General features: G+C 37.9%; 1 protein-coding gene across 2 annotated transcripts in view; it reads left to right on the forward strand.

Annotated features, from left to right (window-relative positions):
- Positions 1 to 14,716, forward strand: part of MAP3K21 (mitogen-activated protein kinase kinase kinase 21) — a 52,405-nt gene that overhangs the window by 15,590 nt on the left and 22,099 nt on the right. For both annotated transcript variants that reach the window (XM_055308934.1, XM_055308935.1), the window contains exons 2-4: positions 1,589 to 1,769; positions 7,871 to 8,019; positions 8,852 to 9,027. In XM_055308934.1, coding sequence (XP_055164909.1) covers positions 1,589 to 1,769; positions 7,871 to 8,019; positions 8,852 to 9,027 — 506 coding nt within the window. The remainder of the gene's footprint in view (positions 1 to 1,588; positions 1,770 to 7,870; positions 8,020 to 8,851; positions 9,028 to 14,716) is intronic.

Here is a 14,716-nt window from a genome sequence, read left to right on the forward strand (position 1 = left end):
TTGAAATGTAGGCTGCTGTGCAGATGTAGAGGCTATGGTGACCCCAATTTTGGAGTGCTGACATTATCTCTGAGTTACACAGAATCATGGAAGTTTGTGTTTGCTCTAATGAGGGTTTATTACCATATAACTCACATACAGCAAAATTCACCCTCTCAGGGTGTTCAGTTTGATGAGTTGTGACAAATATGTATAATCTACCATCATCACCAAGACATAGAATTTGCATCACCCCAAAAAGTTCTCTTGTGTAGCTTTGCAGTGAAGCCTGGGCCCTCAGCATTTGGCAAGCCCTGATCTGATTTCTGTTCCCTGTCCAGAATACTTATGGAATCACAGCATGTGACCTTTTACTTCTGGCTTCTTTCACCTAGCATGACTGTTTTGAGATTCACGCATATTGTGTATTTCAGTAGTTTGTGTGTGGAAGGTTTAAAAATAAAGGAAAGCTATGACACTTTAGGAAAGTAAATCTGGCCCCATGAGGGCCACTCTCATTCCTGTATGTGGCCGTGAGGCCAGAAGTGATATGATGACAGAGAAAGTGGAAAGGGGGATTCAGGTCAAGTGGAACAGCAGAGCCACAAGTTGGAATGCAGGATTTTAAGGAAAGAGTGAGATAAGTCAGCAGAAACAGTAGGATTAAACCCTTCACTTTGTGGCAAATGGGAAGGAGGAACCTGGTTGGGGGGCTGCATTAGAGCCATGTGGAAAACCTAAGGAACTTTCTGCATGGTGATAGGGGAAAATCAACCATCGGAAGGAGAGAAGAACCCCAGGTGCAGGGAAGGGCAGGGTGTGGGTGTGCAGATGAGGAGAGAGAGGTGTTTTTATCATAGCTACTGTTACCTGAGAACTCAGGGCTGACTCTGGCAGGAGGTCTGCTCCCGGACGTTGTTCTTGAGCATTCTGTATTTTGTCAGGAGGCTGGGGCCTAGGAAAACAAGCATCCAGGGTGATGTTTTTCTAGGGTTTTTGCTTCTTGCTATATTTTGAGCTTTAGTAAAGCAATCTTAGCTCATAAAATACCCTTATGAGTTAAAAAATCTGTAAGCATTTTGCAAGTTTACTGTAAGATACTGTTTGATAATAATAATTTATAGCAACACATCAGTTGTGATATTCGTTAATACATTCAGTAGAAAAGGCTCTGCATTGACATCAGGACCTAACTTCTAGGAAGAAAACACTATATTCTTACTAGGGAAATTCTCACAGACATCTGATCCTATCTGTGATACCTCAGTAAATATTTCTTGCCCCTAGAAATTATTTACTTTCTCATAAAGAGAAACATTCATAAAGAGTGCTAAGCTGTGTTGTGCCTATGGATTTTCAAAAAGAAAATTGTAATTGCAGGCACCAATGGCCTACGGTATTGGTGATGTAGATTCTGATATGGGTGATGTAAGTAAGGCAAGATAGTGAAATACAAGCCCATTCTCATTTACTCTGCTGACTAAAGTGAAGATTATTGTCTTAAATACCAAGGAAACAGTGTGACTATAAAATTATAAGAATGTGAAAATGCCCCACGTTTTTATTTTTTTTAATTCTCAATTTTTTTATTTTTTATTTTTATTTTTAGTTTTGCTACTTGAGAGGATAGAGCATGATGACTTCTGCAATAAAACTTTGAAGATTACAGATTTTGGGTTGGCGAGAGAATGGCACAGGACTACCAAAATGAGTGCAGCAGGCACCTATGCCTGGATGGCGCCTGAAGTCATCAAGTCTTCCTTGTTTTCTAAAGGAAGTGACATCTGGAGGTAAGCAGCACACTTTTTGCTTTTACAGATGTCTGCAGAAACTGGTTGCTACACTCCCTTTAAATGAGTCAGAGTTTTCAGTAACTGAGTGTAATGGAGAATACAAAATCTTTTTTGAAGATTCCGTGGTTTTGATCAAGGTGTAATTACAACGGAACAGGTAACTTGAGGTTTTTATTGTCATGACTTCCATTTGATGGGAGAACCTTCTTGTTCGATTAAAACTGATTATGACTTAACGGTAATGCCAAGATTTTGCATGGCCTGTCCATAAACAAAAATACATTCTTTCTTTTTTTTATGTAAAATTTTGATTTCTCATAATTACTAACAGACAATAATTACATGGAAAAAGCTTGAGAAATAAATTTAGATCTGCTCCCTCATTTTGTAGATTGCATCATCTAAAGATTAAAGCTTCCAGCTTGAGAATAGAGGGCTGGACCAAATGGGATCCCAAGTCAGCTGGATTTTCCATTCAGCTGTGTCTCATTGGGACATAAAGATGCTATCAATAATAGAGCAACAAAGAAAAATCACTCTGTTACAGTGTACCAGGAGCTTACTTGTCTTTTTTTTAATGCTCATCTTCTGTAGGTAGTATTAAAATTCCAGATTTTTTCTGTTTTTTTTTTAATGATTTTATTGAGATATAATTTGCCTATCATACAACTCACCCATTTAAACTTTACATTACACTGGCTTTTAGTATATTCATAGAATTATGTACTCATCACCATAATCAACTTTTAGAACATTTTCATAATCCAAAAAAGAAATCCATGCAGCTTGGCTGGCCATGACTCCCACACCCTATCCCTCTCAGTCCCAGGCGACCATTAATATTATGTTTTGTATCTTTAGATTTACTCATTCTGGACATTTCATATAGATGCAATATGTGGTCCTTTGTTACTGGCCTCTTCAATTAGCATAATGTTTTCAAGGTTCAAGTTGTAGAATGAGAATTTCATTCCTATTTATTGCCAAGTAATATTCCACTGAGTGGATAAGCCACATTTTCTTTATCCATTCATAGACATTGATTGAATCATTTCCACCTTTTGGCTATTCTGAATAATTCTGCTGTGAACATTCATGAACAAGTTTTTATAGGGACACAGGTTTTTAATTCCCTTGGGTCTGCACCAGGAAGGAAGTTGCTATACCCTTCAGTAACTCATCATTTGAGCAACTAACAGACTGTTTTCCAAAGCACCTGTACCACTTTCATCCCCCCAGCAGTGCATCAAAGCCCCACGTCACCATGTCATCACTATCACTTGCTGGTGTCTGACTTTGTGATTCTTACCATCTTAGTAGTTGTGAAGCGGTCAAGACTCCAGAGAGGGGAAATGTCATTTGCTAAAAGTTTATATCTGATAAGTAGTAAAATTGCTATGAGAACTCAGATGTGACTTGCAAATTTGTGATCAACAAAAATTGTTTTTCTCCCTTAACCATTGGATGTAACAGAAGTTACTCTCTCAAATTCACAGACCAAGTTAGTAGCAGAGCTCTGTTGGTTGGTATAAGTCCCCAAAAACTCCTTTAAATTTAAAGCTTATCCTCTGCATTTTAAATATAACTTAATTGTTCTACTTATGGCTTTTAAGAAATTTATCAACTGGGATGCCTGGGTGGCTCAGCAGTTGAGCGCCTGCCTTTCACCCAGGGCGTGATCCCAAGGTCCAGGATCGAGTCCCACATTAGGCTCCTTGCGGGGAGCCTGCTTCTCCCTCTGCCTGTCTACCTCTCTCCCTCTTTGTATCTCTCATCAATAAATAAATAGAATCTTAAAAAAAAAGAAGAAATTTATCAACTGTGTTGGGGTTCCAGAGTGCCTTAGGAATGTTTTGAAAAACACAGAGGCTTGAACCTCATCCCTCACTTGATGAATTAGACTCTACTGGTAAAGCCTGAGCAGATGTGTTCTTATAAAACATTGTGTCTTTCTTGATTTAATTACGATAGTTTTGGGGTCATACTATAACACCAAAATACTTAAGTGAAATAGGTGATTCCTTTGAGAAATTATACTTCAAGACTCAACTAATAAATTCATCAATGCATCAGTTTTACATTCAAAGTAACGTTACTAAAAAATGAAAACAAAAACAAAAAAAAAACAAAATAATATTACTTAAGACTATAACCATTTCACTTTGTGTGCTCCTTTTATAAACTGTATAATTACAAAATGGGTAAATGCTGGACTATCTGTATAAATGCTTTATAGCACTTCATCTATTGTGAACAGAGGAAAATCAAGAAATAAGCAAAAAAAATTCTAAAACTAGCCAAAATAGGGGTCCTTAAGTCCATACACTCATTGGAGAGATCTCTCAAAATCTGTTTCTTTTTTTATGGTGATTATATATCAATAAATTTTTATTATTTATTTACTTATCTATTTATTTATATATTTTGGTTTCAGGAGTAGAATTCAGTGATTCATCACTTACATACAACACCCAGTGCTCATCACAAGTGCCCCCCCTTAATGCTTCTCATCTATTTGGCCCCTCCCCTACTCACGTCCTTCCATCAACCCTTAATTTGTTCTCTATCACTGAAAGTCTCTTATGGTTTTCTTTCCTCTCTCTTTCTTTTCACTTCCATCTCTTTCTCTTTCTTTTCATTTCCATCTCTTTTTTTCCAGTTCCCGTATGTTCCACTTTTCCAAATTCTTTTTTTTAAAATTTTTTTATTATTTATTCATGATAGTCATAGAGAGAGGAGAAAGAGGCAGAGACACAGGCAGAGGGAGAAGCGGGCTCCATGCCAGGAGCCTGACGTGGGACTCGATCCCAGGACTCCGGGATCGCGCCCTGGGCCAAAGGCAGGTGCCAAACCTGCTGAGCCACCCAGGGATCCCCACTTTTCCAAATTCTTATCAACAGCTGTTTTTTCATGTGTTATTAATCTCATCCAGTCTGACAGGTGTGAGGTAGCATCTTGTCGTGGTTTTGTTTTATATTTCCCTATTATGAGTGATGTTGAGCATCTCTTCATGTGTCTGTTGGCCATTTGGATGTCTTAACTGTTCATGTCTTCTGCCCATTTCTTGACTGGATTGTTTATTTTTTGAGTGTTGAGTTTGATGAGTTCCTTATATCAGATATAAGAATACATCAGATATTCTTTATAGTGTTGGACACTAACCCTTTATCAGATATGTCATTTGCAAATATCTCCTCCCATTCCATAGGTTGCCTTTTAGTTTTGTTGATTATTTCCAAATCTTATCCCAAACAGTTGGGATTATTCCAACCAAACAGTTATTTCTAACTGTTTTACAAGTTGATTATCTGATTTTCAGTAAAAGTGAAGAGGGAAGAGGGTTTCTAGGTTGGTAAAAGTTGGCAGCTGAAAACAAGGTAGGTGATAAGAAGAGGGAAAAAAACATGAAATTCTGTGGAAAGGAGTAGAAACTACTGACTTTTAGAGCCACCTAATTGTGGAGCCAAACATCTCCACATACCTGTAGAGTGCATTAATTTGCTAAAGCATACTCAAGTCCTCGATGTCGGGATGCGGAAGGGCAGGAAGGCCCTCTCTCTGAATTGCACATTTCTTTGCTTTAGAATCTCCTTTTATAACATGCACATAAAAATAATTTCATTCAAAAGAGGTGACTTTACTCTGTGCAGTGGACTAGTATACTAGCATAGGAACTAGTACATTAACTAGCGTATTCACTGATCATCTCTCTCTGTTTTCCCTCCTTACTGATTATTATAGCACAAAGTAATTTAGTCGTTGCTATTGGATTTTTACAATATCTCTTGCGATTACCACACTTCCACAGAGCCGGTGATCAAGCACTGGGACATTAAGAAATTTCCTCAGGGTTATAAAGCTAGTAAGTAACATACTCATATCCCGGGCCTGGGAGCCAGGTTCCTGCAACCACAGCCATTGCTTATCAGGCAACCTGAGTTCTCAGGACACAGCTTTATTTATACTATTTCCTACCCAGTTTCAGAGAACAAAAGAAAATGCATTATATTCTATGAATAGTCCCATCAAAATATTTCTATTTTTTTCCACATTGTTTTTTTTCCCCCATGTGGGTCTTTAAAGTAAGCCCTCTGCTCTCTAGAAAAATGACCTGTTTTGAATTATTTGTTCTCTGAGACTCCCAAGAAGCAAATTTAGGTTGTTGTTATTGTTTATTTTAGTTTTGTTATGTGCTAATGAGAATAGCAAAGAAGTGGCTTTGAATTTAGACAGTTTTCAGTGATCTTAAGGATATTTTATGTTCTCTGCTCTGAGGTGATTTTTATTGATTGATCTGTGAGTTAAATTTATTTATTCTTGCAATTAAAGTATCTCTGCTAAGGAAACATAATGTAGATATTTTTTAAGAAACTAAACAGGTTTCTTTTCTTAACACTAATCTTTGAAAAATACTAGTTTCAACTCAATTGCTAATAGTTATAGTATTATATAATTTAAAAACACTTTTAAATTATAAATAAATTTCCCCCATTTTTTCAGTATGAAACACTACTTTGAGAGGGTAGAGCAGTCATCACTATTACTTACAGATCAGTTAATTCACAATCAGCTGTTAAGGGCTTTGTGAGTGGAGACATAACTAGTAAGTAGTGATACTCCCAAAACAAGTCTGCTGCTTCTAGGTTCAGTTGTCTTCCACGGGTGCTCTGTTACTCCCCCGGCTCAGGGAAGGAGCCTGGTCTCAGGGCCCTTGAACTGGAACAGCTTCACTTAGAGCTGAGAAAACATCAGCTGGAGGATCCCCATTGACTGGGCACGTTCTGTTGTTTCTATATTCTTATTCTGAATGTTTTTTCATAGATAGTCTAGAGTCCAATAGGCACCAAAGGAGAGGTCTTTAAATGAGAGGTTATCATATCTGGGGTGACCTGAACCTGAAGTCCAGAGAGTTTCCAGCTCTTTGCAGACCAGATCTCCATAGACAGCTTGTTCTATTATAGTTGTGAAGCTCTGAGTCCCTACACATCTCTTTAGATCATAAGAGAATCAAATGAGACCCAGAAGTCAATTCCATAGCCAAATTTAAATTGTTTTGTGAGAGTGTATATGTGTGTGTGTGTGTGTGTGTGTGTGTATGTGTGTGTTACTTGAGCTCTTCTGAATTTCCTTTAGGCATATTTTACTACCCTCTGTCTGCTATTGTGAAAACTATGCTTTAATGTTCCATATAAGCAACAAACATAAGAAATGAGAATTAAGTTACCCTTAAATTTAAATTTAAACTCTTTTGAAACTTAAAGCTAATGATGTTTTCAAAGATTAGGAATGTAAATAAGACCATGCTAGTTATGTTAGTACAATTAAAAATAAATATGACTGTTGCTTATATGTTTCGATTTAAAATCAAATGGGACTTCTGGAGTGACTGATGTTTTATGTATTAACAAAAGATAATTTGTATTTATGTTTTGACAAAGATAAAGAGAAACTAAGGTACAAAGGGATACAAAGTTACAAAGAGGAGGTGTTTTGTCCCACCAGCAGGCACAAGGAGGCCCATGCTGATTTTTTTGTCCTTAACTATTAAACAGTATGGTAGAAACATTAGTAACACATCTCTTAAAATGCTAATGGAGAGGCAGAAAGATAAACAATTAAAAAAAATTTAAAAATATCCAGCATGGTTTCATCTAAGCCCTGTGGTACATAGGATGAGATTTCTGTGGAGTTAGAGTCTTCAGTGTCCTGACCATCCTCAAGCAGTTTAATTCCAGTATAGAAAAATGGGATAGAAGGAGAAACATTAAAACCAGCACGTTGAAGTGTTACCTGGTCCTCGACCCAGTTTAATTTAGTTATGTACTTCTCCTACACTTTTCCTATTCATTCGATAGTTTTAATTCCTGTAATGGATGCATAGCTGATGTCTGAGAAGGTGTATACTTGCACGTGTTTGGGCGGTTTTCTGGAAGAGCCCACCTCCCACCTTAGGATAAGTGTCACTTAGGGATTTTGTTGGAAGAGAAGATTTTTAATGAGAGTTGGATGAGGGCTCTGATGGGTTTATCCCACCACCTGTGTCATAAGGAAAAGTCATCATTTAGGCCATTTAACTGTATGGCGATTTTGCTTTGCAGCTACGGAGTCCTACTGTGGGAGCTGCTCACGGGAGAAGTCCCCTACCGTGGCATTGATGGGCTCGCTGTGGCTTATGGGGTAGCAGTCAATAAGCTCACCTTGCCCATTCCATCCACCTGCCCTGAGCCATTTGCCAAGCTCATGAAAGGTATTTGTGCACATCTGTTTCTGTGTGTCTCTGGATTGGCAAGGGGAATCACTCAGGAGAACATCTGGGTATTTTTTAACCCAAACAGTACTTTCTGTGATTCTGATTTTCAAATGCTTTTAAGCAACTATCCTAGTTTATGAATTAGAAACCTTATCTTCAATCCAAGATGTCAGGTAGAGTATTGGTGGATTAAGTAACTTTTTAAAAACCAATCTAGTTTTATCAGTGACTCATTTATGTATAAAATCCAACCAAATGGTAATAAAGTTTTCACCAAGTACACTAGTAGCATTCGAAGACCAAATTTAGTTGGCTCCATTCTCCTCTATTTTAAATTCTATGTCATGATGAAAAATGTTTCATGATCTTAACTGGCATGGTTTTGCTGTGACCTTATCTATTTGATGCTTGTCTTTTAAAAATTAACTGGTTCCTTTTGCAAGCAGCTAGTTACCTTCCTTCATTATTAGGCCATTTCTTAGAACCTCTCTTATGATTATAACCTTTTAGAAACTTCGGTTTTCTTGGGTTGAGTTCTAGAATTCTGTATCTATAAATTACTTGGCCAGAGTAGCTTAGGCCCCTGAAACAGGGTTCATGGTAAGGCATGGACTGCTTATACCCACATACTGATGCTGTATAAGATAAACAACAAGAGCCTTACCTAATAGTAAATATTATGCATGCCACCGACCTGGTCACTGTGTAAAATAAAATTTCCAAACCATTTTCAGTTGATTTTTAAAATCTTCAGCAGACACAATCAGCATGGGCTGATAATCCAAACCATACTGAGACATGGAATTAATATGGTTCTTATTGATTTTAGAATGCTGGCAACAGGACCCTCACATTCGTCCCTCATTTGCCTTAATTCTTGAACAACTGACGGCTATTGAAGGGACAGTTATGACCGAAATGCCTCAGGAATCTTTTCATTCCATGCAAGATGACTGGAAGCTAGAAATTCAACAAATGTTCGATGAGCTAAGAACAAAGGAAAAGGTGAGAAATATATATTAATTGCACAATATACCCACATTTATGGAGATTATGGAAAACATGACTCAAGAACTCCATTAGCATTATTGTAAAAGACTTCCAGGCATGAATCTTTATTGATTCTTAACTTCCAGTTAAAAGAAAACAGAACTGTGCTTGAAATGTATGATTAGAAAAGAAGCAACCTTTTTATTAGGAGAAATTTCAAAGTAAAAAAATCTAAGAAGAACCCCAGCATACTAAATATAATTGTCAGTATCTTGTCATTTTGTTCATCTCTTCTTCTCATTATCATCCATTTTTTAAAATAGAGTACATTAAATTAAATCCTTGACTCATGTCATTTTACCCTTAAATCTTCAAATGTATCTCCAACTGGTTAGAATTTTAGAAATAACTTTCTTGCCATTAAAATCTAAAAAAAGTAACAGCGTTTTCTTGATAGCATATAATATTCTATATTCAAATATTACAGTTTGTCTCAAGGGTATTTTTTTTTACAGTTTTTGGTTATGTCTTTTAAGCCTTTCTTTATGCTAGACCCCCCCAACACACACACACACACACACACACACACACACACACACCTATCCTTTTAACTCTAAGGCATTGCTTTGCTGGAGAAACTGGGAAACTGTAATTTTTTAACTTTTTAATATGAGTTAAGTTCTGGGTGTTTTGTATCTTTTAAGAAGTAGCACAGAATACACACATATATTAAATGTGCTGATTCTGCATTCATATCACCATGTACAGAGTGCAATGTGAACAGTGAAGGCACACTTCACTGGCAGGCAGATTAGCTGGGAAGTGAGTTCAGTTTGCATGGTCTCCTTTGGTGACAGACTGGCCCTGTCACCTCACAGCCCTTGCAGGATCCCACCTTTATAGCATGGTTCTATATTAAAATGGCACTACTTATTTTCTTAAGGACACTTTTGTAGTACTTGAGCATTTTGATGAGTCGAGGTTTATTCTGCTCATCAGGTGTGTAACTGTTCAATAGGTTAAATTCTGTTGTATGTGCAATAAATGTCTGGACAAAGTACAACATTGTAAGCTTTTGATAACCTTTGTGAAGCCATGTAATTGTCCAGGAAGGAATTCTTATACCTCATACCTTTGTGATTCTAAAAAGGTAGAATTCTTTTTAAGAGGGCAGTAATGCTTTGCTATATAGAGTCCACTTGCTGATTCAAATTGATGGCATTGAAACATGGCTGAGAATCACTTTCCTATGTTAGAATTACTTGGACTTCTATAGTACAGCTCCGTGTTGAGTCTCAAGACTTTCCCATTGACTGTAATACTAAAGGCGTGTAGTCAACCCAAGCACAAAGGTCAGGGCAAAAGAGGAAACAACAAGTTGTGGTGTGAATAGATGTGCCCAAGTGTTTCTTGGGCTAATATATATAATACTGCACATGATACCAAGACATCGTATGCCCACATTCTGTTCATGAGTAGCTTATGTCTACTGTTGTCTTGCTGAACTGGAAATTAATACAAGGCGTGTCATATTCCCAAAAGTGCAAATTGTTTTCTTAAAAATGCATATAATTTAAAAATATGTCTAATGGGGAACTTGTTCTGAGTTTCAAGGTTATGTTGTGTTATTGTTTTGTTTCCTCAGCAAATATGTTGACTGTGTACTGTGTGGTGGGAGCAGTGTTAGAGCCCAGGGATACAAAGATGGATATGACGGTCTATAGCCTTAAGGTCCATAGAATGCCAGGCTAGGGATTTGGGATCTTATTGATAAGTTTTTAAAAGGGGCTGGCTATGTATCTTGGCACCATTTCCCAGGTCAACACTAACGTCAGAACCTATTCCTCACCCCCTGCCCAATTTTCCTTCATTCTACTTTTTCTTTTCTTGTCTATTTTTTTTGGGGGGGGGGCAATGGGATTACTGTTCTCATAGGTACCCAGTCTCGAAGGTCTTTGAAGATGTTTCTGGTGGCCTCCTATCTGACAAAGACCATCAGTGGGAATGCCTACCCTCATCCCTGTCGTCCTCACTTAGCACCTGCACTATCATGTCAGCATTTCACCTGGGTGCTCTGAGTGCAGCTTTTCTCCCCCCACCACCACCTCTAGTGACCCTTCTACAGTGCAAAGCTTAGCATCCTTCTTCAATGGCCAAACCCTTTTGCTTATTAATTTCCTTTGTCCTAACATATTTAGCCTCCCTTTGTCACAACCATACTGAATATCCTTCAGCTCCTCTTATACTATGCTCTTGATTTTTGGTCTTGGCATACATTCTCTTCTCTGTCCAGAGTACCGTCCCCTCCCTAGCTTTAGTTTCACCTCACAATTGCAGGCTCCTTTACTGTCAGTCCTTCAAAGCTCCCTTCCCTCACCAGGAACTACCAGATAGACTGTGTCATAGCCTCCCACACGTCCCTTGTCAGGCTGCACTTAGTCCTGCTTCATTGCTGTTTGCTTGTATACTTGTTCTTGGTTTGCCTTTTCTGCTAGATTATAAGTTCATCAGCTGTGCTCTCTTATTCTTGGTCATTTTCATCCACACCATTGAATAAAGAAAGTGCTCAGCACAAGGTAGATATGAAATGAATTAACCACATGAAATTTCTTAATATGCTCTTGATATATATTTAATAAGTGAGAGATATTAGCAAGTATTGTGATCACATTATTACTGCTATAAGTGAAAAGGAATTTAGGACCTATCCTGAATCCTATACCATCAAAGAGGTGTACAACTCAGCTCTTTCACTTCTGCTTATATGCCCTTGAAAGACTCCCACTTGTGTGCATGGGGAAATTTCGGTTGGTCACTTCAGCACGGTTCGTAGAAATGAAAACCTGGGAACGGCCTCAGTGTCCTTTACCAGGGAATAGACCCCTCAACCGCTGTATATTGATTCAGTGGAAATCGGCAGACTAGTTAAAATGAATGAATTCTAGCTATAGATTTCAACACGGATAAATCTCAAACATAAGGTTGAGTGGAAAACATGAGTTGCAGAAGAAGAGTTATATTAGATACCATTTATGTAAATTTATAAAATACATAAAGCAGTGCCATTCCAATGTACAAAGATTGAAGGCATGCGTGAGGGAAGGGTAGAAAGCTCCTGAGGCACAGCAGATCTGCTGAGGGAAGGGTGAGAATTGGAGTTGGCCGCACACAGGATTTCAGCAGATCTGAGATGGATAAGGTAAAAACTTAGCATCTATTAAATATTGATGATGAGTGCATGGGTATTTGCTATTCTCTCTTATTGTAGTATATTTTAAATATTTCATAACTTTAAATAATTAAAGACTAGAGAGAAATATGTAAACTGCTGACATGTTTTTTCCTAAAGTTATTTTTTTTCCAAGTGGTAGACATAGATAATTCAGTCCCTTCTTCAAACTTTCGGTATTTTCTAAGTTTAAAAATATAAACCAGATGAATGCAACCTGCAATGGTGGGTTTGATAACAATCAAGTTTTAAAGAGCCTCCCAAGAAGTATGGCTTGGAAGGCAGGAGAAGGAACCTAGGAACCTAGGAATCCAAGCTGAGCAAAGAACAGAAGGGGTACACAAGGGGATGGTAATTTGGGGGCTACCCTGGCATACTGGAAGAACTTGAAGGGAGGAAATCTGCTACATGTTGTTTCAGAGTTTGGAAGTAGAATTTCTTGGGTGAAAGCTCCAGGGATTAAAATGTAGTCTCTGAATCAACAACTTTCAGACGTTTAGTGCAGACAATGGTGTGGTAGACTGTACTCAGCTTCCTTCCCTTGAGGGATTCAAGCAGACTAAGGGGATATCTAAATGGGATTCTAAAAACAATGATAGACTCCCTGCCTCTCTTTTTTAAATACACATTTTTAGCGGAGTGCTGAAACCTACAGCAGTGGAGCAGAGTGGTTAAGACTGGAGCCTGACCTCTGGCTAGAATTGGAGGTCTACAATTTGCTGACCCAGAACTGTTCTCTCTCTGCCTGCTTTCTCACCATCAAATGTCCCAACGAGGTTGCTGTCTCCCTGGGGTGGTGGGAGGCTTACTGAGCGGTATATGCAGAGTGCTCGGAGCAGTGCCCGTTACTGAGCAAGTGCCAAAGAAAGTGGTGGCTTTGACTGGAACCAGAGCAGGCTCCAGCGGCCACTACCATTCCCTGGTCCAGGCATTCAGTAAATCAGACTCCTCCAAGCAATAAAATGCTTGAAAATGACTGACCAGATTACTTTTTAAATCTTGCATTGAGTTGAAGAATTACTTTCAGTGATATTAATAGTGATAATATTAATAAGTTTCTTTTTTTAAATTTTTTTATGATAGTCACACACACACACACAGAGAGAGAGAGAGAGAGAGAGAGAGAGAGGCAGAGACACAGGCAGAGGGAGAAGCAGGCTCCATGCACCGGGAGCCTGACGTGGGATTCGATCCCGGTCTCCAGGATCGCGCCCTGGGCCAAAGGCAGGCGCCAAACCGCTGCGCCACCCAGGGATCCCTATTAATAAGTTTCTTAAAAACTTTAATACATTGTGTTGACTTAATATGATAGAGAAAATATTGACTTTTTTAATACTTTTCCATATTTTTCTGAGGAATTCTAAGATTAGATGTTTAATAGCAAAAGAAAAAGATTTTGGGGAATGAGAGTGGACTTTGAGGAAAAATAATTCATAGGATTTACAACCTAGAGGTGATATTATTAATAACTATGATTTTTATCCATTTATTTATTTTAATTATTGATAATTATTTATGACACTACAGAAGAGAAGCATATCCAGTAAGTTAACTCTTACTATATACATGGTGTAAAAGTCAAAAAACATGCTTCAGGAATGCATCTTTGCTCTTTCTCCATTTGGAGGTTTATAGTAGTTTATTGGATATTTGGATTCATATTTTCTAGCTATTCTCTAGTGGTCTTTGCTTTTTCTTTTTTATGTTATTTTTATACAGTGCCCCTTGAAAATACAGCATTCGTGGTATCTTGTGAGCCTTTGCCTTAAAATTAAAGAGAATATATAATGCTTTTTCCCCCCTCAAAGGTTTCTCAGTGCATCTTTTTTGACAGAGTCAAAAGCACAGTGTACGTGCACTATCTCCCTTTCTTGTTCACTGATTGCTTAAGGTAGGAGGCGTCAGACTTGGAATTAATGGTCAGTAACTTGGCTGTGCTCTGCATTACTCAGTAAACTGTAGCCGCCACAGATAACAGTTCCTCCCTAAATTCCTGGCTGCTTATCTTTCTGTGTCTGTCTTTGTGCTTTGGGTGCATGCACCTGTTTTTGAACCACTATGAGTAGGCATGTCACCATTAATGATTAACATCTACTACCAGGAATCTGGATTTGCCGTTACTAGAATGGCCCATGCCAAGCAATTAAACAAAAATTACTGCTTAGACATCCCAGCAACCTGCAGAATTTTTGGGTGTGCTTCATAATCTCAGAGTATTCAATGGGGTTCTAATACCCCAGGCTCTTTTTTTTCTTTTACTTTTGAATGTTTTAAAATTCACTTAGAAGGAAGAATATTTGGCTGCTTTTTTTCCCTCTCTCTTTCTCTCTCTCTTATAAAGTCTTGGTCAAGTGATTTTTTTTTTAATTTATAAAGTCATTGTCAGAGGATTCACATTTTAGTCTCAGGCCTGGAATTAAACGTGGTTTTTTTCTTCAATTATTTTTAGTAGTAACACAAAAAAAAAAAACCTAG

This window comes from Nyctereutes procyonoides, unplaced genomic scaffold (genome assembly GCF_905146905.1).
Source record: "Nyctereutes procyonoides isolate TBG_1078 unplaced genomic scaffold, NYPRO_anot_genome, whole genome shotgun sequence".
In the NCBI taxonomy this organism is placed as follows: Eukaryota; Metazoa; Chordata; class Mammalia; order Carnivora; family Canidae; genus Nyctereutes; species Nyctereutes procyonoides.